The 22,371-nt window shown below is 42.5% G+C and overlaps 1 protein-coding gene across 2 annotated transcripts in view; it reads left to right on the top strand.

Moving 5' to 3' along the window:
* Positions 1–3,750: 3,750 nt before the first annotated feature.
* Positions 3,751–22,371, top strand: part of UBN1 (ubinuclein 1) — a 30,367-nt gene continuing 11,746 nt past the window's right edge. For both annotated transcript variants that reach the window (XM_065892655.1, XM_065892654.1), the window contains exons 1-11: positions 3,751–3,999; positions 7,723–7,809; positions 8,373–8,468; positions 8,831–8,965; positions 9,687–9,790; positions 10,501–10,939; positions 17,235–17,305; positions 18,933–19,062; positions 19,234–19,352; positions 19,491–19,619; positions 19,804–19,947. In XM_065892655.1, coding sequence (XP_065748727.1) covers positions 3,751–3,999; positions 7,723–7,809; positions 8,373–8,468; positions 8,831–8,965; positions 9,687–9,790; positions 10,501–10,939; positions 17,235–17,305; positions 18,933–19,062; positions 19,234–19,352; positions 19,491–19,619; positions 19,804–19,947 — 1,703 coding nt within the window. The remainder of the gene's footprint in view (positions 4,000–7,722; positions 7,810–8,372; positions 8,469–8,830; positions 8,966–9,686; positions 9,791–10,500; positions 10,940–17,234; positions 17,306–18,932; positions 19,063–19,233; positions 19,353–19,490; positions 19,620–19,803; positions 19,948–22,371) is intronic.

Here is a 22,371-nt window from a genome sequence, read left to right as displayed (position 1 = left end):
GTTAACTATTTTGTGTTTTTTTAAAGACGAGTTGATCATTTAAATTATATTTAAGTGTCCAGGATATGCCTTAATAAAATTCAACACACTCTCTTAGTTTAAAAATTCTTAAATTTTGAGGAAGGATACTTGAATGACCTCATAAAATACATGAATCTTAAATCAACTTCACACTGGATCTAGAGACATTTCCGTTAAGAGTCAGGAACATGGTAAAGAATATATTGTCTGATATCCTGGCAGTTCTAGCCAATGCAATAAGACATGAAACAAAAATAAAACATAATTTTTCAGAAAGGAGAAGACAAAATTCTCATTTTTGTGGATGATGGGATGGCCTGTTTTTAAAAATAAAGTTAAGGGAAAACCATTAAAATAAATAAGAGTTCCTTGAACAGACTAATTACAAAATCAGCATAAAATTCAGTTTTTCTACATTTCACCAATAATCATTTTGAATATATGATTAAGAGGATATGTAACAACAACAAAAAGTACTATTCCTGGGAATAATCTGAGATGGAAAAGGAGGCTAGTATTTCTTGGATAACATCAGTTGAAGGTTTTTAAGAGGGATGCTTTTGTTTGTAGACTACTGTACTTTTATTTAGAATTAATGGGGACTTCCCTGGTGGTGCAGCGGTTAAGAATCTGCCTGCCAATGCAGGGCACATGGGTTCGAGCCCTGGTCCAGGAAGATCCCACATGCCACGGAGCAACTAAGCCCGTGTGCCACAACTACTGAGCCTGCACTCTAGAGCCTGTGAGCCACAACTACTGAAGCCTGTACACCGCAATTACTGAAGCCTGCACGCCTAGTCCTGTGCTCTGCAACAAAGAGAAGCCACCATAATGAGAAGCCCGTGCACCGCAATGAAGAGTAGCCCCCACTTGCTGCAACTAGAGAAGGCCTGCGCACAGCAACGAAGACCCAACGCATACAACAATAAATAAATAAATATTTAGAATGAATGGTCAACTCATTAAAATCGAGTATTTAAATGCTTAGCTTTTTTAAAGCCTTTTAAGCTTTGTCGACAAATCTTTTATTTATAAATCTAAGAATGTTTACATAAAAATAAATGTTTGATTTTTGACAAAGTTTCAAGGCAACAGTTTAATAGATTAAATTCCCGTAAACAATGAGCTCTTTTTTACGAAATTAAATTCCCTTAAATGTTTTACACAGCATTTAAAGCTTTATGTGCTTGTTCAAAATTCTAAAACAGTGAACTTGTAAACCTAGAAGTTAAATCTTTCCAAGGACTTAACTCTTTTAAGTCTAATAAACGTGTAAATGTAAGTCAGGTCTTTTAAAAGCACACTTTCAAATTTAGTTATATTACCTTAAGCATTTCAAATTAAAATTGTAAGTCTAACATCATTCATTAAAATGTCTGATTCTCTTAAATGTTTGAAATGACTTAGTAACAAGCAACAGCAATTATCACGATGACTGTAAAACTTAAATGAAAATCTAAGTGTTAATATGCTGTAGGTTTGATTTACTTTATTTTCTAGTCTTATTTCTGTATTTTCGCAGGCCTGCAAAGTCACTTACACAACCCAAGAGATGAATTTTTACCATCTGGGTTGATTGAAGTTACACTATCTAAAATTTGGGATGAGATAAGGTTACATTTTTAAATTACTGCCTAGTCAAGGGCAGGGACCTAGTTCCCACTTCTAAGATGACCTTTCTGCATCCCATCAGTTAACATGCAGATTCTCTTCTTACAGTGAGAGTTTACCGGCATTTATGAGTAGGGGACCTTTATGCCTCCACCTTCACCTTCACTTTGCCTGCTTTTATGAGTGGGGGGACCTTTATGAAATCCCTTTCAGCTGGGATTTATTTCCACAATTCAGAGAATCACGACTGTTGTGGGGGCCTTGAAAGTTTCTTTTAGGGGAATTTCTTTTGACATCTTAGTGCATGATGGTCTTTTGCATCACCAACCTGTTTTGCTGCCAGTTGCTTTGTTTTCTATTTCAAATTATTTTAACTCTTCATTTTTAGATATTTTACTCCCTTACCTGGTCTTATAGATCACAATTTTATGGTCATGATAGAAGAAGTGAATATTGCATGTATACAGATACACATGATGTATATGGGTATATAAGATATATATAAATCTTCCTGAACGAATTCACATTTATGATTCATTTACATTCAAAATGCAGTGAGCTTTTTGGGGAAACTTATCAAAGTGATTTTAAAATTGATCTGAAATAATTAATAGGCTAGAATAGCCAAGTATTACTTTTAAAAGAATAATAGAAATGAATCTTTAAGTTGTTGAAATATACCATCGAATTTTTCAAATCAGTGCTGTACTGGTTCAGGAATCTAGATACTAGATGGATATAACAGGATGCATTTCAGAAATAGACCTTAAGATATTAAAGACATATGATATATGCCAAATCAGCAGGGAAAAGAGGAATTATTTGGTGATTGATGCTGGGGAGAAACCAGGTTAGGGCCTCACCTCTCACCTTATAGTAAATTCAACTTGGATTAAAGAGTTCAATGTGAAAAATACATCTATAAAACAAGAATGGGTAAATTCTTCTACGAGAATTATTTGGTTGGAGGAGGACATTATAGGCATAAAAGAAATGGAAGAAGCCATAAGGGAAAAGAGCCTAGTTTTAACTGCATAAAAAGCGAAAATTTCTTTCAACATACCTCACTCTATGCAAAGTTAAACAGTAAATAGCAAAGCAGGAGAAAGTATGAGAGCTATGGCAGGCATTATGTATTTATTATTTATATATCTATAACAAGTCAAAAACCCTTACAAATCAATAAAACTGCGATTTTTTTCAACCATTCCCTTAATGCTGGACACTCAGGTTGCTTCTGTCATTTTTCATATACAAACAAGTCTACAATGAATATTCTTATTTATTGGTGTGGTAGAATGTGGGTTTTAAAAGGTAGGACACAAAATTACACATAAAGCACACACACAGTATATAGTATGATTTACATGTTTATATTCTGTAAATCCTTGGAATTCTGTAGTTCACAATATGCTTTGATCATTTCCAAGCAACTTTGAAGGTCTTTGGCCTGTGATAATTTGTCACTTTGCTGAGGCCCAAGTTTGGGTGGTGAGAGGCTGGTGTTCAGAAGTGAGCCTAGCCACAGTACTTCTGAGACAGTGGTCTTACTTATCCTGGGGTAGGCAGCACTTCTCTGAACTGATGAAAACTGTCATTGTGAAGAATGGCCCTACATGAAAGTAAACTGCTGGTGATGAAAATAAAGAGGTTTTAAGACAGAGGTTATTCTCAGCCAGAAGTAAAATAAAATGTATTGGATAAATTAAATGAAAACCAATTTTCTCTAGGATTCTTTGCAATTCTGAGGATTCTTTAAGGCTCTATCAGCATGGGTTCTCTAGTGTCAAGAATCTAGTGAATATGCATAGAAAAAAAAGACTGGAAGGAAGTATGCTAAACAGTGATTATCTCTGAATGATAGGATTTGGGGTGCTTTTCATATCTATATGAAATTTTTTATATTTAAAATAGTATTTAAGAAGAAAAAAGCAGCAAATGGTAATTAAGATAAATTTAACAGTGATTCTTCTTGACAGTGAAATTTTTTTTTTAAACTTAAATCTGTATAACTGAACAAGAAAAATCACCATTTTTATCATCTCGGTTTGACCTAGCTCTTCTTTTCAATGTTAACAGAAGCCATGCAGTGACACCTGTTAAGACTTGTTGGTAGCCATGTCGGAGCCCCACAGGGTCCAGTTCACCTCTCTCCCAGGTTCTTTGAATCCTGCATTTTTGAAGAAATCCCGGAAAGAGGAGGTTGGGGGAGCAGAACAGCATCAGGACTCTGAGCCGGCTGCAGCAGCTGTTCGGATCACACTTACCCTCTTTGAGCCAGATCACAAGCGCTGCCCAGAGTTCTTCTACCCAGAGCTGGTGAAGAACTTACGAGGGAAGGTGAAAGGACCTCAGCCTGCAGACAAGGTATATATACCCCAGTGACCCCAGCTCACTCTGCAGATCTAATGCTCCGGGCAGCGTGTGTGGATGGGGCTTCCAGAGGGTGGAAGCAGCACTAGAGAGGCTTTGGGCTCCCCCACAAAGCAAGCACAAGGTCTGCTGGTTTTTCCTTTGGTAGGAAGGGATAGAATTCTTTCTAGAACCATTCTCCTGATTTATGCTAGAGAAAATGTATGGCACATCCAAGGCTAATTTGAATTATGGCTAACTAATATGAATAAATAACCAGATTTTTTCATACCAAGTCTATAAATGTTACATGTAAGTGTGACCAGTCCCTGGCTTTTCCAGTGCTGGAATTTCATGCTGGACATTTCTCTTTTCCAAGGGAATCTCACTGTGCCTAATATTAGGGCAAGCCAAAGACACAGCCTGCTTATCTCTTTTGAAAAGTAATATTCTGGATAGTTTCTTTACCTGGATGGATAGAAACCTATTTTTGTGGGTTTTGTTTTTGTTGGGATTTCTTATCCCCTACTCCCCACTGGAATTGGGCAGCCTTTAGGGCTTTTGAGAACCAGTTTGATTTTTAAATAATTAATTAGTTTATTTATTTATTTATTTTTGGCTGAGCTGGGGCTTTGTTGCTGCGCATGGGCTTTCTCTAGTTGCAGCCTCTTCGTTGCGGTGCGCGGGCTTCTCATTGCGGTGGCTTCTCTTGTTGCAGAGCATGGGCTCTAGGCCTGCGGACTTCAGTAGCTGAGGCTCTCGGGCTCTAGAGTTCAGGCTCAGTAGTTGTGGCGCACGGGCTTAGTTGCTCCGCAGTATGTGGGATCTTCCTGGACCAGGGCTTGAGCCTGTGTTCCCTGCATTGGCAGACGGATTCCCAACTACTGCGCCACCAGGGAAGTCCCAGTTTGATTTCTTAAATGTTTTTTAAACGATCTGTTTATTTTCTTGGCAGACTTGTTTTACTTTTTTAGTATGGAATGTTTCAAACATGTACAGTGTAGAGAGAATAGTATAATAACTCCCATGTACCCATTACCCAGCTTCAGTTATTACTGATACTTTGGCAATTCGTTAACATTGTAAAAATTTTTTATAAACTTTTTAACTGAATTATGTACATAAGAAAAGTGCATATATGATAAACATACAGTTTGATGGATTTTCACAAACACCCATGTAATCTGCACCTGGATTACAAAATATAACATTTTCCAGGACACTAGAAACCCTCCTTCTGCCCTCCCAAAATACTGCCTCAGCCCTCAAGGGTAACAACTGTTCTCATTTCTAACAGCTGAGATCAGTTTTGCATGTTTTTGTATTTCATATAAATGGAATCATACAGTTTGAGTAGGAGCTAGGTCAAGAGCATTTATTTATAAGCACCTACTGTATACCTGTGTGCTAGGCTGGCCTCTGAGGGAAAGGTGAGTAGGGTCCTGCATTTGCAGCATTTGGATCTCTAGAGTGGCTCTCTCAGTGAAATGGGGATTAGGCTAGTACCTGGCTCACAGTGTGTCTGCGGGGTGGAGGTGGTGTGGTGTGTGTGGATGAGATCATGCAGGTGCATGATTTCTAGCAGATTGCCTCAGAGCCAGTGCTCCAGCATTCTAATCCATGGTTGTGCTGTTTGGGGTGAGTGCCTTTGGTTAGGATTATCCACTTTTCTTTACTCAGATAAAAATGTGTTTCCTTGGTAAAGATCTGATTGGCTGAATGGAAGCCAATTCAGTCTGTGCCAGGGGTCAGCCTATTGTATGAGGGCCAGTGGTCAGGATGAGAAAAAGTAATTTCAAATCCATTCATGAACTCTTTTCCAAAGTAGGAACAGGATTTTCTTCCTTGAGAGGAATAAAAAGTAGCAGGGATTGGTTAAGGTATTTATTTACGGGCTCAAACCAAATTAGTAGGTCAACTGAAATTAGAACTCCAGTGCTCTGATTTCACCTTTTTGGGGGTTCAGATGCCCTCCTCAATTGCAGAAAAATGCATAGGGCTTACACAGAGAACTTTGGATCCAATTTCAGGGGATTCACTCCTGGCCTTCAGATTCAGAACTCCTGAATTACTGCGTCTACTCTGCAGTGTTCAAAGCACAATGTAATCTGACACATTCATGTATTAGCTCACTTAGCATGTATATCTTAGAATGTGAAGGCACTGTGCTGGATGCTGAGGACTATGTAAATGTGGGAAAGTTGCTGTCCCAGCCTCACAGGAACTTTGCGTTCTTGTAGATGTTTTAGGAGAATTACACCAGCACAGGTAGCAGAAGTCACAATGTGGTAATGGTTTAAGTCTGGTACAAATACAGGCCCCGGAGGGCTTAGATAGAGAGGAGCTTACATTCCAGATGCTGTGTTAGACAGAGCTGGACCTTCATGCATTCAGGAAATAGTGGATGACTGCTGTTTGCAGGGCATTAAGGAGTATGCATTAAATCCAGCAGTGCTCCAGGTGGGTAGGTTTTCTTAAAAATTATTTGAACCGGGCTTCCCTGGTGGCGCAGTGGTTGCGAGTCCGCCTGCCGATGCAGCGGACGCGGGTTCGTGCCCCAGTCCGGGAAGGTCCCACATGCCGCAGAGCAGCTGGGCCCGTGAGCCATGGCTGCTGAGCCTGCGCGTCCGGAGCCTGTGCTCCGCAACGGGAGAGGCCACAACAGTGAGGGGCCCGCGTACCGCAAAAAGAAAAAAAAAAAAAAAAAAAATTATTTGAACCACTTAGGTTACATGTGATCAGTGTAGAAAAATTAGAAGATACAGACAAGCGGTTTTAAAGACCACCCATTTATGATACATACATGTTCTGTAATGTCCCATTGTACATGTGTGTCCTAAATCGTTTAATCCTTTATGGGTAAGTGGAGTTTCAGTAGGCAGAGATGGGAGGGTGAGATGGGGGAATTTTGTTTTCAAACAAGCATCTGATCTTTAGTGTTTTTGGACTCCAAAGTCTTAAGTGTATTTGGTACAGGAGTTTTTTATTAAAATTAAGATCCTTACCATGGAAGCTTAAGGTCCAACTCTGAAAAATTTTCTCAAGAAAAATGTAAGAGTAAGTTTATGGAATATAAATAAACTTTGGAAAACCGCATGAAAGTATCTGGAGGGAGTATTGAGATTGGGAGGGAAGGGAGATTATTGATCCTTCAAGATAAGCTTCCAAGGAAAGGTAATGCCATGAACTTGGGTTGACTGTTTGTAGCTCTGAGGGAAGTGCAAGTTCATACCACTCTTCTAGCCAATAAGGCTGAATAGCTGTCAAGAGCTTGTCCTATGCTCAGTGGGTTCTTAACCTTTTTGAGCCATTGACTTCTTTGGAAGTCTGGTGAAGCCTATGGACCCCTTCTTAGAATAATGTTTTTAAATGCATAAAATAATTTTTAGGATTACAAAGGAAATCAGTTATATTGGAACACAGTTCTACATGGGTTGAGCATCCCCTGACTAAAGTCCCTTTGCCATATTTGGAGCCCTACAGGACCTAGTGCTGCGTTCAATGGGCGATTGTAGGCATTTAGTCAAGTTCTCTTGAATCTCGTGAATGGAAATTTCACTTTCTTAAACAGCTAAGGTAAACACTTATGGGAAGGTAACATGTATTCTACCTTGTCTTTTCTGAAAAACAGTTGTTTTTATTATGCAGTTTATAGGTGTTGAGTCAGTGCAGGCACTAGGAATAGCATTGTGGGAATTTTTTTGTGACTCCTATTTTTGTGGAATGGTCTCTTTACAGAAGAAAGATCTCTCGGATCCTTTCAATGATGAAGAAAAGGAAAGGCATAAAGTGGAGGCCCTTGCCCGGAAATTTGAAGAAAAATATGTAAGATTTCTCTATTGGACAACAAAACAACCTTGTCGGATGGGAGAGGTTTTCAGACATTTCCATATTCCTTTAGTGGTTTATCATCTAATCAACACTGATTTGGAAACAAGTGTAGACCTTGGAGAGAACAGAATGACGTTATTAAACAAATGCATTAAGATAAGAAAACATACGGCAGGAGCTCGTGTGTGGAGCTAAACGGATGAATAAATAAGAAGGGGCTTTTACCCTTAGAATTTATCCTGAGAATAAGCGTTTTGGTGCAAAGCATATGAAGCCATTTAGTTCTTTCTTCTGTCTTAGGCCACTCTATGCATTTACAAATCTGTCCTATTTTGTAAGGTCTTCAGGGAATGAGGTTTTGGAGTGTGTGTGTATGAGACTGTTCCAGTGCTTTATAACCTTTAGTCATTAGCTGATGGGGTTCAAGGCAACAATTAATTCTGTGTATTAAAAAAACCCTGTGACCCTAGACCTAGAAATTTGTTAAAAGGGTAGATCTCATGTTATGTGTTCTTACCACAAGTACAAAAAAGCATGTGATCAATTTTAAATTTTAGGGTGGAAAGAAACGTAGAAAAGACCGAATACAGGACTTGATTGATATGGGTTATGGTTATGATGAATCTGATTCCTTCATCGATAACTCTGAGGCGGTAAGTACTTAATGAAACCTCTGAGACTACCAGAACCACTGTACCCTAGCATCTACCGACGGCGCCTGGAGGCTGGGGGTGGAGTCAGAGTGGATGTACCCTTAGCTCGAGGAAAGAGCTGCACTGAAGGGAGAGGAAGTGATACCTTGATCTGGGCCTTGGTTTCCTTTATGAAAATGGTGATCAGAGATGTCCAAAACACCTTCTAACTTGGACATTGGTGATTGACCAGAAACATTTCTTAGCATGCTGTCTGAAATGTGACAGAGAAACATAGTCACATCTGCTCTGTCAAGACGCGCTCTGCACCTTTGGACTGTAGTACAGAACTTGGAGCTGACCGTTTGTTTTCCCCCCTTCAGTATGATGAGCTTGTTCCTGCTTCTTTGACTACAAAGTATGGAGGATTTTACATTAACTCGGGAACGCTGCAGTTTAGACAAGCATCAGAATCTGAGGATGACTTCATTAAAGAAAAGAAGAAAAAATCTCCAAAGGTTAGAACGTTGCTCACTTTTGGATTTCAGAAGTGCTTTTTTACATGACCTTATGAGATCAGTAGGTGACTTGCCAGAATACGTGCTGGTTTAGGATGACTCAGGACATTGGCGGAAAGGCACCAGCTGTGCCGAGGTTGGCGGTTCCCTTCTCACACGTGTGCTGTGGCGAGGTGCCGTGAACCTGGAGGTCTCGGTCATTGTATCCATGCCTGTGTCCTTGCAGGCTCGGCAGGGATTCATTCATCGAGGTGGTCCCAGAGTGGGGACGAGGGCAGTGAAGGGTGTGGAGTAAGGGGAGTTTGCACCAGCTTGCTGTGTCTCTTCTGTGGACATGTAGAGGACTTCAGTTCTCAGGGCTGTCATCCCAACGAAAACAAGTCAGCCTTATGATAAATTTATTTTGAAAGCTATCTACCACTGCCTGTGTGTTTAAAATGCAAGGTAGGCCCACACATAGCTCATTTTAAACCAGAAGCTGTTCAGGCTGCAGAATGGCCTCTGTTGCCTCAGGCCCGGGTTTCCCAGAAGCCACTGTCAGTGGGAATGCTGTCCTGACCTGCGGGTCTGTGGTCCAAGGACTGAGCGGAAAGCTTTTGTTCTTGAAGGAAGTAAGACAGCTCTCAGGATGTACCCTGGGCGGAGCAAGGCCGGTGCTGTGTAGTGCACTTGCTCCCAGAGTTAGGGAGCCGTGTAACTGTGCCTTGTCTTTAATTCTCAGAAGCGGAAGTTGAAGGAAGGTGGTGAGAAGATAAAGAAGAAGAAAAAAGATGACACTTATGACAAGGAGAAGAAATCGAAAAAGTCCAAGTTTTCCAAAGCCGGGTGAGAGGCAGCAGCTTCTTTGCTAGGATGACGTCTGAACTGTTAGGGCAGGACACCTGGGAGCTGACTCGCCCTCCTCCTCACAGCTTCAGAAGAGGCAGCAGGGCCTGGCCTTCCGTTCCCCCTCGTGCCTCCCACGGTGCCATGTGGGCATAGTCTGTACTCTCACATCTCTGTGTGTCAGACATCAGAGTTCTCTCTGTCCCACTGTCAGTGTTGGCAGCTATTTCTGTCACTGTATGATTGCTGATGTTTCCTGTTCTCTTGGGCACCCCTCCTCTGCCCCAGTTCTCCTGTCTGTGTTCCCCCTTTGTCTTCTCCGGTCCTGCTTCCTTTGCCTCACTTGGTCTCACCCCAGTCGCCCTTCAAGTTGCTGCTGCTCTCTGCTGCTCCTGCTTTCTCCCTTTAAATATCTTTCTTACCCCTCCCTTTTTTGCAACCTTTTATTTCAGCCTGGCAGTGTTTTTTAAAAACCCATCGGATATGTAGCATTTTGTGATACTGTTTTGCTAACCTATATTAAATCTCAAGCTTTGGTCCCAGCAAGAAGGAGCTCCATATGCCAAGAGGAGGGAGGAGGAGTAACAGGGTGGACTTGTGACTGAGGTTCCTGGAGACCATTGCGCTGGGAGCAGGGCTGAAGCCCCTCTGTGAATTTCCCTTTTGAGGTGTACTGCAGCCTTAGTAACTGACATCCCCCTTGCTTGCAGCTTCACAGCCCTCAATGCCAGTAAGGAGAAGAAGAAAAAGAAGTATTCTGGGGCTTTGAGCGTTAAAGAGATGCTGAAGAAATTTCAGAAGGAGAAAGAGGCTCAGAGAAAGAGGGACGAAGAGCATAAGCCCGTAGCAGTCTCATCAGTGGAAGCTCAGGGCCTGCGGGAATTGGAGGGCGCCTCTGACCCTTTGCTCTCGCTCTTCGGCTCCACTTCTGACAACGACTTGCTGCAGGCAGCCACAGCCATGGACTCGCTGACTGATTTGGACTTGGAGCAGCTGCTCAGTGAGTCTCCAGAAGGAAGCCCCTTCCGCGATATGGATGATGAAAGCGATTCCCTTGGGGTGGGACTGGACCAGGAATTCAGGCAGCCCTCTTCCCTTCCCGAAGGCCTGCCTGCGCCCCTGGAGAAGCGCGTTAAGGAGCTGGCTCAGGTATGGTGACATGGAATGGCCGGGCTCTCCTGGAAGTAGTTTGGGCAGTTGATGCTGGTCCCGAACCACTCAAAGCTCGTGGCCTAGAGCAACCCTTAGTCAGTGGGCAGTTCCAGTGTCAGCTCTTCCAAGCTTTCTTCTCATCCCAAGTGAGGGAACAGTGGACTCTCTGCCTGTCAGGCATCATTTCTCAGCCTTTCGTGGTTCCTTTACTCCTGGAGAATTTACTGTCTTCTGGAGAGATTTTCTCTTTTCCTACTTTCTGCCTGTCAAGAGTATCTTTCCTTTTGTATGATAGACACTAATGTTGGCAGCAGGCAGCTGAGGCAGAGATCCATCTTTTTAGTAATCTTCTGAAGGTTTTGAAAATTCACAGAAGTTTGCCGTCCTATGTTAGACATGGGGCAATGCTTAGTTGCCACTGGGTTTAATTGCTCCTTGGACTTGCACATCACCTGTGTTAGGTAGTGATTACAGGAATTCTAAATTGTGCTAAATAAGAAGGAGCTGAACCATAAATGCTGTCCATGCCCCATGTTAAAAACAATAACAGTCTTCAGAAAATAGCAGACACTGCTCCTGTTTTCCTCCTGGTGATTGGGAATTGATCCCTAGAGCACTAAGGACTGACAATTCGGTGATACATGAATTCTGACTATAAACCAAGCACGGGTTGTTAGTTATGATGACTTTTAGTTAAAATACCGTTTCACCGTGGACCTCATGACTTGTGACACAACTCCAGTGGCACTTACATTCTATAGCTTAAGTTTTAAACCAGTGATTCAGCATCTCTGTTGTGTATAATATCCCTTGTGTTTTAGGGCAGGGTGAAATGTTAACCACTGCTACAAATGATTTTCTCACTTCCAAAAAACACTTGAACACAACATGTGAAATAATTCAAATGTCTTATTCAGAGCTCCAGTTCATCCTTGTAGAACATGCACAGTATTCTGTTTGAACATAACCATTTAAATGAATTATGCCATGTCAGGATTCAGAGTATATCTGAACAGGATGTTAAGGTGGAAATAGTTGAGTCTGAACTTGGCATGTTTGAGCATACTGTCCTGTGCTCTCTCTCAGAATTTATGTTAAAAAACATTACTGCTTATTCTTTTCAGTCCTCTGGTTTGTAATCAAATTATTTTGTAGCTTCTGAAAGCCTTGTTGAGTGAGCTGAGTAAGATCTGTGTGGCAGTAGCCAGTCATTTTTTAGAGAAAAGTAAAAATGGCTCTTGGTTGTGTCCCTATTCCCACCAAAGACTGTGTTCTAGTCTGATAACTTAGACTCATTATTTCATTTTCTTGGGAAAGATAGACAAATCTAGTGGAAACAGTGGTTTAACGTGAAATGGCATTGGGTTGTGATTTGAGAAAACCTCGCTTTCTGGAGTCTCTTGGGGGGACAGTGAGCAAGTTGTCTTCCTTGGTGACTGCCAAGTCTCAGTTGTCTCTTGGGCACGGTGGAGACACAGGGTTCAGAATCCCATAGGTAAGGTAGGCTCGGGTCCTGGTGAGGAGGTGGTGACCAGGAGGCATTACTGGCTTGAAAATATGTTCAGATGTGAAATTGATACTTCAGTCATCACCTGCCCCTTCTCGTATAACAGCATTAAGAAATTTGGGAAATGGAGTGGTAAATGGGTATTACCCACCATCCCGCCAATCTGAAAACTATTTTCAATTTACATATCCTTTTCTAGCCTCTGTATATATGTATTTATGCAGTTGTAATTATAGTTGTGAATAATTTCCTGGTTTTTTCACTTAATAAATATTATTTATAAAGATCTCATTACTTTTAATGATTGCATGAAAAAGAAGGCTTAATTTAGAAAGTTACTTAATGCCACTCTAAAGGATCCCCAGCTGCTCTGTTCCCACCAGGGCCCTGCGCTTGGGACACTTGGAGCCTCCTGCATGTGTGCACAAGTGCTCTAGACCCAGACCCTGTTGAGAGTCTTCTGGCAGAGATTCCTCCCAGGGAAAAAACGCCTATGTACACAAAAAATGCATATAATTTCAAAAGCCATGCATGGATATTTGGATCCTTAATAAGAGGCCCTGTCCTAGATCTTGAACTGGACATTGCATTTTAAAAATTTAAATTAAACTTGATGTATATAACTATAACATTAGTAGTGTTTATGTGTTTCTCACTTTATTTTTCACTCCCCTTCTTTTTCTTTTTTACCCTCTTCTTTTATTTTTGTAATAGTTTGTTTAGATTTTAAATCTTGGCCTTAGAGGATACATGTATCAGTTTCTACCACTGTCTAAAAATCTACCCTGCCACCCCCAAACTTGGTGGCTTCAAACAGTGACTCATTTCTCCTGACCGTGGCCAGCGGTTCGTCTTCTGGTCCTGCCTGGATTCGCTCTCGGGGCTGTGTTCATCGGGCAAGATGGTGGCAGGCGCTGGGACAGCCAGGATGGCAGGACCTCTCTCTCCTCCCTTCTTTCATCCTGGGCTTTTTCAGGGCATGACAGTCTCAGGGCAGCATTTCAGGAGGGAGCTGTAAGGTGGAAGCTGTAAGGCCCTCATGATCTAGCCTTAGAAGTGGTATGCACCACATCTCTTCTGCCACAGTGTATTGGTAAAGCAAGTCACCAACTAGGGGCCACCTCTCCATGGGGAATGCATGTACTAGGAGGCGAGGAATCTGTGGTCCTGTTTGCAGTCCACCACTGTACTTAAGCAGATTCTATTCTTACATGTATCAGTTTCCCTGGGAAAAGTTTTTGCTGTTGGAAGCAGAAATTAGATTTGACTTCTAACTAGATGTGATACTTAAAACTTTTAAAAAAACATTTGAAAATTTATGTATGTTAAAGAGGTACTCCAAGAGGGCGACCTTGGGTACTCCAGAATTGTTACTGTTTTCTTCTCATGTTAGCTCATTTTCCACTTCTTACTTCCTTGTACTGTACATTTTTATGGGCCCCAGGGAACCCAGTGGTTTGATTTGATGTCCTTACCCCTGTCTTCTCTTAATGTGTATTGGTTGTGTCTTTTGTCTTGATTGTTGAAAAGTTCAGGTATGTTGCACCTTCATTTTACTGTCGTGATGTGGTTTGGCAGCTACTCAGCCTGCTCCATACAGATGACCAGCTCTGTTTTGGTCCTCTTCAATCCAGCATAAAATGGAAATGATACTGATACTAAAAATAGAAAAGAAACAGAGACCCCCATGTCACCCACCATTCTACCTGCTCACTGCTTACCCTCCTATACAGTTAGAACCCTTGCATTGCAAAACCAGGGAGACGTAGATCCAAGGAGAATAAGGTAGAAAAAAAATAACAACCTGTTTGGTCTTTTTAAAAAAGAAAATCATGCCAGATTTCATTCTATTCAGCAAAAACAGGTACAGCATATAAGGTTGTGATCTCAGTGCTGAAAGGCTACAAGTGGCTCTTCTTACAATGAATAAAAGAACTCATTAAAAGGCTATTGGAACTATTGTAAATCAGCATGATCTGGCTGTTTGGTTTAACTTCATTTCCTAGTTAATCTAGGATTGACTGATTCATACAATTCCTTGGGCAAGGGTGTCTGTCTTTAGGGTTGAGGGATGTCACTTCTTTCTGGCAGACTATCAAATATATATCCAACTGCTCTTTTAATTAGATTTATTTTAAATTTTATCTCTGAGGATTTTGTTTTATACTTGACTATTTATCTTCAGTATAAAACCAAATCCTCAGAGATACTGGTCTACAGGATTCAAAAGACATCAGAAAAAAAAAAAACACATTTCAAAAGGCATCAGGAAAAAAAAAACTTAAAAAAATTTTATAGCCAGAAAGCTTCTGAAATGGCTGATATCTAAAGATAAAATTTGATTGGCGGGAATGCCCTGGAGGTCCAGTGGTTAGGACTCTTGGCTTTCACTGCCAAGGGCCTCGGTTCAATCACTGGTCAGGGAACCAGGATCCCACAAGCCAAACAGTGCGGCCAAAAAAAAAAAAAAAATTGATTGGAAACCTGAGCTGTTGATGGCTCTGACAAACAGGCATTTGAAATACGTGTTAATTAGGCTGAATTAACATGAAGGTGCTTCTGCATCTTATAACCAGCAGTGTATAAGCTACAGCAACAGAATGACTCAGTTTTGTTTTCTCTCAAACTGAAGTCATAATCCCAGTACATTAAAGGTGCCACAGCGGATTCCGAATCCTCTGACAGTATAAGAAATGGCAAGTGAATGGGTTACAGTGATGCCCTTTCTTTCTTCCCTTTCCTCCTGCTATCTCAGACCTCTGCGCTCTCCTCTAGCCATGCTTGAGTTTTGCATATCCTCTGCAAGTTTTGTTTGGTACTAAGCTTTTCTTCCTCGAGTTTTCATTCTTTCAGTGATAATCTGTTCATTTGTTTGTTCATTCATCCACTCAGCTGACATTTACTAAGTAGCTATTATGTGATAGGTAGCTGTAGGAAATATATTAAGATTCAGTTCTCCTTCTCCATGAGCTTGTTATACAGATGGACTGGTAGCCATGTAAAAAATGGGCTATGGGACAGAGCAGGATGAAATAAGCTCTGTCATGTTTGGATGGCCAACTAGATGGTCAGGTGAACAGCCAGACTTGAGGAAGTGAAAGAGGAGCTCTTGGGGGTACATAGGAATCGGACTGGAGGCAGCAGTCTTGGCCAGCCTCATGGGAGAGAAGGCCTTATAGTAAGCCAGGGCACAGGGCTGAGGATGGGCAAGTTGTTGGATAATGAAGACTCCTGGTATGTGGTGGGAGGGGCTGGAGTGGATGGCTGGGGCCAGATCCTAAAGGACCCTAAATGCCAGGTGGAGGAGTTTGGGTTTGATTCTAGGCTTGGGAAGGGCTGCCAAAGGGTTCTAAAGAAGAGTGGAAGGATTTAAGAAGGGTGGAGTGCTGTTATTAGAAGTAGGGACACAGGAGGAGGAAGAGCAGAAACTAGTAGGTTAGGTTTTGGACAAGTCAAGTTTGTATACCAGAGGGTCATTCATTCATAGAAGTAATTAAGATTCTGGTCCAGAGCTTAGAAAAAAGTATATAGAGTAGGTTTAGATTTGAGAGACCTGTGTGTGTTTATGTTATTCTGAAACTGAGGGGGAGACATTATCAGGTGAAGAGGGTTCTAGATAGAACCTGGGAGCCCATCTGCAGCTAAGGAGCTAGTGGAGGAGACAGGATGTAGTCAAGAGGTCAGGAGAGGACCCAGAGGATGCAGTGAGAGGAAGGCCAGTGGGGCCAGAGGAAGGTGGGTGTTTCAGAGGGTTGATCAGGATTGATCATTTCATTTAAGACAATCACTTTATTGTCGTTGTTTGCCATCATTGTTACATATCAAGCCTGAAATTTTATTTTGCTTAAAGACTTTGGACCAGCAACTCTTGGGTTTAGATCAGTGCTTCTCGACCCTCTGCATGCTAGTCACCAGAGTTACTTTTAAAAAAGTACTGATGCTTAGGCCTCTTTTAAGGAATATATTATTCCCCAGAGATTCTGATGTGATGGGTCTAGGGTGGGGAAAGCTGCCAGGTACTTCCAGTGTGCAGCCAAATAGAGAACCACTGGTTCAGGCTTTGTAGTTTGCTTTCCTCACTTGTGCATTCAGTGTCCTTGTTGCACACTGTGGTTGCTTCAGGAGTCTCCAGGCTTGCCGTCCAGGGCATTATTAACTGTATACTCACGGGAAGCAAAACACTGTATAGCAACCAGCTCTATCTTGTGTTAATGGGTAGTCAAGTATGTTAGTCATTCCAGTGGTCTGAGTAATTAGAGTTCATTATATACCCTAATTAGATTATGAATTTTCAAAGAATTATAGCCCTTAAATGCTAAAGCAGCATGTTATTATTGTTGCTATTATTACTATTATTATTATTTTGTTTGCTAAAGACCTTCAAATAGTGCAGGTTTGTTAAAGTTCTTGATTGTTTTGTACTGTAGATGTATGGAGATTCCAGCTCACAGTTTAGATGATAGAGTGCTGGGCACAGGAGTTAGCTTGCTGGCTGAATCAGATGCTTCATGATTCCCTTGACTCTGATTTTCTTTTATGTGCCTGTTGTTTCAAGTCCTGGGAAGAAGGGACAGTCCGTAGATGCTTCAGCAGCATGTGAAAAGAGCTGGATGTACCACTTCTGGAGCATACAGAGATCATAGGTGAACTTAATCTGGGATTAGGGCTGAGTAGGGAAGGGCATGGTGAGGATTTTATCATCAGGTGTTCTGTAGGCCTGTGGGTGAGTGTGAGGGCCTTGCGGGGAAAGTGCACTAACGGATGTTACTGTTTACTGTGAACCAGGCTGCCAGAGCTGCTGAGGGAGAGAGCAGACAGAAGTTCTTCACCCAGGATATTAATGGCATCCTTTTAGAGTGAGTATGTTGTTTCTTTGTATCTGCTGTTACCATGCGTGGGTTCAGCCGGCTGGGGGAAATTGGGAGTACAATTCAGCTATGTATGGGATAGGAAAGCACTGATGAGATTTTTAAAAATTGGTTTTTATTTATTGTTATTCTTTTTTTTTTTTTTTTTTTTTTTTGCGGTACGCGGGCCTGTCACTGCTGTGGCCTCTCCCACTGCGGAGCACAGGCTCCGGACGCGCAGGCTCAGCGGCCATGGCTCATGGGCCCAGCTGCTCCGCGGCACGCGGGATCCTCCCAGACCGGGGCACGAACCCGCGTCCCCTGCATCAGCAGGCAGACTCCCAACCACTGCGCCACCAGGGAAGCCCTATTGTTATTCTTTTAAAAAAGGTCAGGGGGGAATTCCCTGGCAGTCCAGTGATTAGGGCTCTGAGCTTCTACTGCAGAGGGCATGGGTTCGATCCTTGGTTGGGGAACTAAAATCCCGCATGCCGCTAGGCAAGACCAAAAAATACATACATACATACATACATAAATACAAAAATAAAAAAGGTCAGGGGCAGGGGACATCAAATGTTTGTCTCTAGGAAATGGTAGACCATACTAACCTTAGGCAGCAGACATTATTAGAACGTTGTAATAGTCATGGCGTGCTGGAAGAGGATTTTGTGCTAAGCATGAGATGAGAGGAGGGAGAAGGCGTTGCTTGCCCATCTCTGGGAAAAGTAAGAGACAGCTTGGTGCAGGCAAGGCCCTGACCTCCTGGGGCACTTCTCAGCATACCTGGTCATTCTCCTCTTATTCTCACTTTTGCTCCCAAGGCCATTGCTCATCATCCCGTAGCCCGTCTAAAAAACACCCGAACCTCTGAGACATCACACTATATGAATTGGATTAAAAAGCAAGAAAAAAAACCCCCCAAAAAACGCGACGTGTATAAATCCAAACCAGATTCTTTGTACCTGGCTTGCCAGCTTTGCCACCTTCTCTCCTGGTTGCATCATGTAGCAGAGGAAGCTTATTGCTCAACAGCTGAGGATTTTGCACATGTAAGAACAGATGTGAAGACTAGGAAATATTCTAGCAAAGGAACTTGCCTGGCCAGGATGGAGACTGGCCACTTGGGTCAGGGAGCACCTGAGAGTCAGCACAGATGAGGGGTTTGTCTCCTGGAGCGTGCCAGACACAGAGAACTCAAGGGATTGAAGACAGACTGTGTTCTGCTCATCTAGATGGGGATGCTGGAGGGTTGAGGATTTCCCTGACCACCTAGTCAGGAACAGAACTTAGAAATGGAAAAAAAGGGAAAATCTGCTGGAAAGTATTTCCTGTTGACCCCAAGTAACTCAGTTACCTTCCAGTTTGAAAGCATTTCTGTTTTCTTTGTTTATGAAACTCAGAAATTCAGACCTTGTTCTTTTGGGCTCTGTTTTCTTGACACCTTTGACTTGGTCTTGTCTTTGACCTGAGAGCCTTGACCCACTCTACGTAGCCAAGTTTATTGGGTCTGGTGACTGCTGGAGGTCTGTTGTGCTGGCTGCTCAGTTACACTGTGACAGGCAAGTTAAGGCTTGGCCTGCTCTTGGCTCCTGCAGACGAAAGGAGCTGTGGTGAGTAACTCTGCTCTGTTCTTCAGCATAGAGGCGCAGACCCGGGAGCTGAGCAGCCAGACCCGTTCTGGGGTGTATGCCTACCTTGCTTCCTTCCTGCCCTGCAGCAAAGACACCTTGGTCAAGCGCGCACGAAAACTTCACCTCTGTGAACAGGTGGGTGACTTTGCAGTGGAGCCCCTTGGCTTCAGAGCGCAGCGGAGTGGGTGATGGAGTCTTTATATATGCCACATCTGCTGCTGCGCTGCCTCCGTGCGATTATTCCTATAGTGTGTGCTCAGTGTAAGAAGTGATGCATAAACCAGACTTATGTCCTGCTCTCCGCAGGGGGGGCGTCTGAAGGAGCCTATCCAGAAGCTTAAGGAAGCCATTGGCAGGGCAATGCCAGAACAGATGGCCAAGTACCAGGATGAATGCCAGGCACACACGCAAGCCAAGGTCGCTAAGTAAGTGTGTCCCATCACTCCCTTCAGCATTCTGACCTCCTTTTCTTAGAAGTCCTGGGGGGTGGAGGGAGATGGTGGGCAGAAGGAAGCAGTTCTGCAGTGACCTGAGAGTCCCGCCTAATTATTTCTACCTCCTAGGATGCTGGAAGAGGAGAAAGACAAGGAGCAGAGAGAACGGGTTTGTTCTGATGAGGAAGAAGATGAAGAAAAGGGGGGCAGGAGGATAATGGGACCCCGGAAGAAATTCCAGTGGAATGATGAAATCAGGTGTGCCCAAACTGGGACCTTGCCTCAGTGGAGGGTTTGTGGGGCCAGTGTCTGAGCATGTTCCCGTATTTCTAATGAAGGTTAGAATCATTTACTTTAATCAGGGCTGCTGAAAGCACATGATTGAAACCTTGAAGAAGCATTTGGGGTAGTTTAAAGGTTCTGACTTCTGCCTACTCTTCAGGGAGCTACTCTGTCAGGTGGTGAAGATCAAACTGGAGAGCTATGACCTGGAGAGGAACAAGGCCCAATCCTGGGAGGACTACGTGAAGGCGTTTCTGGATGCTGAGGTCAAACCTCTCTGGCCCAAAGGCTGGATGCAGGCCAGGTGAGGGTCCACGAGCAGCCAGTGTGATCATAGGGTGGAGCGTTGTTGCGATAAAGAGATGTCTGAGTGATTCTTTTGCACCAGGCCCCAGAGCCCCACGCTCAGAGAGTCACCGGCTAGTGGACTCGACTCTGATTTCACCTGAGTGACTGGGGGCTTCTCTGTCTCCCTTAGAAGAGGGAAGTTATCTGTGGGGTTTTGTCTCTGTCATTCTTTATCCCACTTCAGTTCAAAGTTGGCTGTATGCTCATCCCACTTCAATCTGCCCTTTCCTGAGATAATGGCTCCTACTAGAAGAAGTTGAAAGACAGATTCGTGTTGGGAACATTTTAATGTTCTGAACAGAATTCTTATTTGCAACTGGCAGGGGTGACTACTTCTTAGAGTTAAGTGCCAGACTTTCCTCACAGGCTACTTTGTGTTATATAGCTTCCCACGAATGGACTATGTCTGCAATACACAGAGAAAGTTACCTGGAACTAGTGTTCTTTAGAAAAAAAAATTTTTTTTTTGGTGGTAAAATACACTTAATGTAAGTTTAGCATCTTTTTTTTTTTTTTTTTTGCGGTACACGGGCCACTATTGTGGCCTCTCCCGTTGCGGAGCACAGGCTCCAGACGCGCAAGCTCAGCGGCCATGGCTCACGGGCCCAGCTGCTCCGCGGCATGTGGGATCTTCCCAGACCGGGGCACGAACCCGTGTTCCCTGCATTGGCAGGCAGACTCTCAACCACTGCGCCACCAGGGAAGCCCAAGTTTAGCATCTTTAAGTGCACAGTTCAGTGGTATTAAATACACTCACATTGGTATGCAACCATCACCACCATCATCTCCATCACTTTTTTCATCTTGTGAAACTGAAACTGTACCCGTTAAACACTTAACTCCACATTTCCCTCTCCCCACAGACGCTGGCAGCCACCATTCTGTTTTTATGATTTTGACTGCTTTAAGTACCTCATATAAGTGGAATTATACAAAGTGTTTGTCTTTGTGTCTGGCTTACTCCACTTAGCATAATGTCCTCAGAGTTCATCCATGTTACAGCATGTGTCAGAATGTTCTTCCTTTTTAAAGCTGAATAATATTCTACTGTATGTGTACGCTTTGCTTATCCATTCATCTGTTGATAGTACTTGTGTTGCTTCCACATTTAAGCTATTGTGAATAATGCTGCTATGAACATGGGCATACAAATATCTCTTCGAGACCCTGCTTTCAGTTCTTTTACATATATACCCAGAACTGGAATTACTGGATCATATGGTGATGTTCTGTTTAATTTTTTGAGGCCTCACCATAATGTTTTTCATAGCAGCTGTTATCTTTTTACATTCCCACCACCAGTGCACAGGGTTCCAATTTCTCCACATCCTCACCAACACTTTTTTCTGTTTTTTTTGGTAGTAGCCATCCTAATGGGTATGAGGTGGTGTCTTGTAGTTTTGATTTGCGCTTTGCTAATGATTAGTGATGTTGAGCATCTTTTCATGTACTTACTGGACATTTGTATATCTTCTTTGGAGAAATGTGTATTCAAGTCCTTTGCCCATTTTCTAATTGGTTTGCTTGGTTTTTTGTTGTTCAGTTTTAGGAGTTCACTATATATTCTGGATATTAATCCCTTATCAGATACATAAGTTACCAAATATTTCTCTGTTCTGTGGGTTGCATTTTTACTCTGTGGATAGTGTCTTTAAACCTAGATGAAATGGACAAGTTCCTAGAAACACAAAACTTACCAAGACTAAATCACAAAGAAATAGCAAATCTGAATAGACCTATGTTTATTGTCTATTTTGCTTATTTCTGCTTTAATCGTTATTATATCCTTCATTCTGCTAGCTTTAGGTTTAGTTCTTCTTTTTCCACTTCCTTAAGTTATAAGTTAGGTTGTTGATTTGAGACCTTTCTTGTTTCTTTTTTTTCTTTTTAAAATTAATTAATTAATTTTTGGCTGCATTGGGTCTTCGTTGCTGCGCATGGGCTTTTTCTCTAATTGTGGTGAGCAGGGGCTACTCTTCATTGCAGTGCGTGGGCTTCTCATTGCGGTGGCTTCTATTGTTGTGGAGCACAGGCTCTAGGTGTGTGGGCTTCAATAGTTGTGGCATGCGGGCTCAGTAGTTGTGGCACACAGGCTTAGTTGCTCCGTGGCATATGGGATCTTCCTGGACCAGGGCTTGAACCTGTGTCGCCTGCATTGGCAGGCGGATTCTTAACCACTGTGCCACCAGGGAAGTTCCTAAATTTCCCCTTGTCACCACTTTTCACTTTGTCCCATAGGTTTTAGTATGTTGTGTTCTTATTTTCATTTGTCTTTTAAGTATTTTCTAATTTTCCTTGTGATTTCTTCTTTGATCCATTGATTATTTAAAAGTGTGTTCTTAAAAGTTGTTTTTGTCTAGTGTATCTGCCACTTGTTTTT

This window comes from Phocoena phocoena, chromosome 15 (assembly GCF_963924675.1).
Source record: "Phocoena phocoena chromosome 15, mPhoPho1.1, whole genome shotgun sequence".
Classification (NCBI taxonomy): domain Eukaryota; kingdom Metazoa; phylum Chordata; class Mammalia; order Artiodactyla; family Phocoenidae; genus Phocoena; species Phocoena phocoena.
Note: the sequence above shows the minus strand (reverse complement) of the source record. Positions and strands in the feature narration are given on the sequence as shown.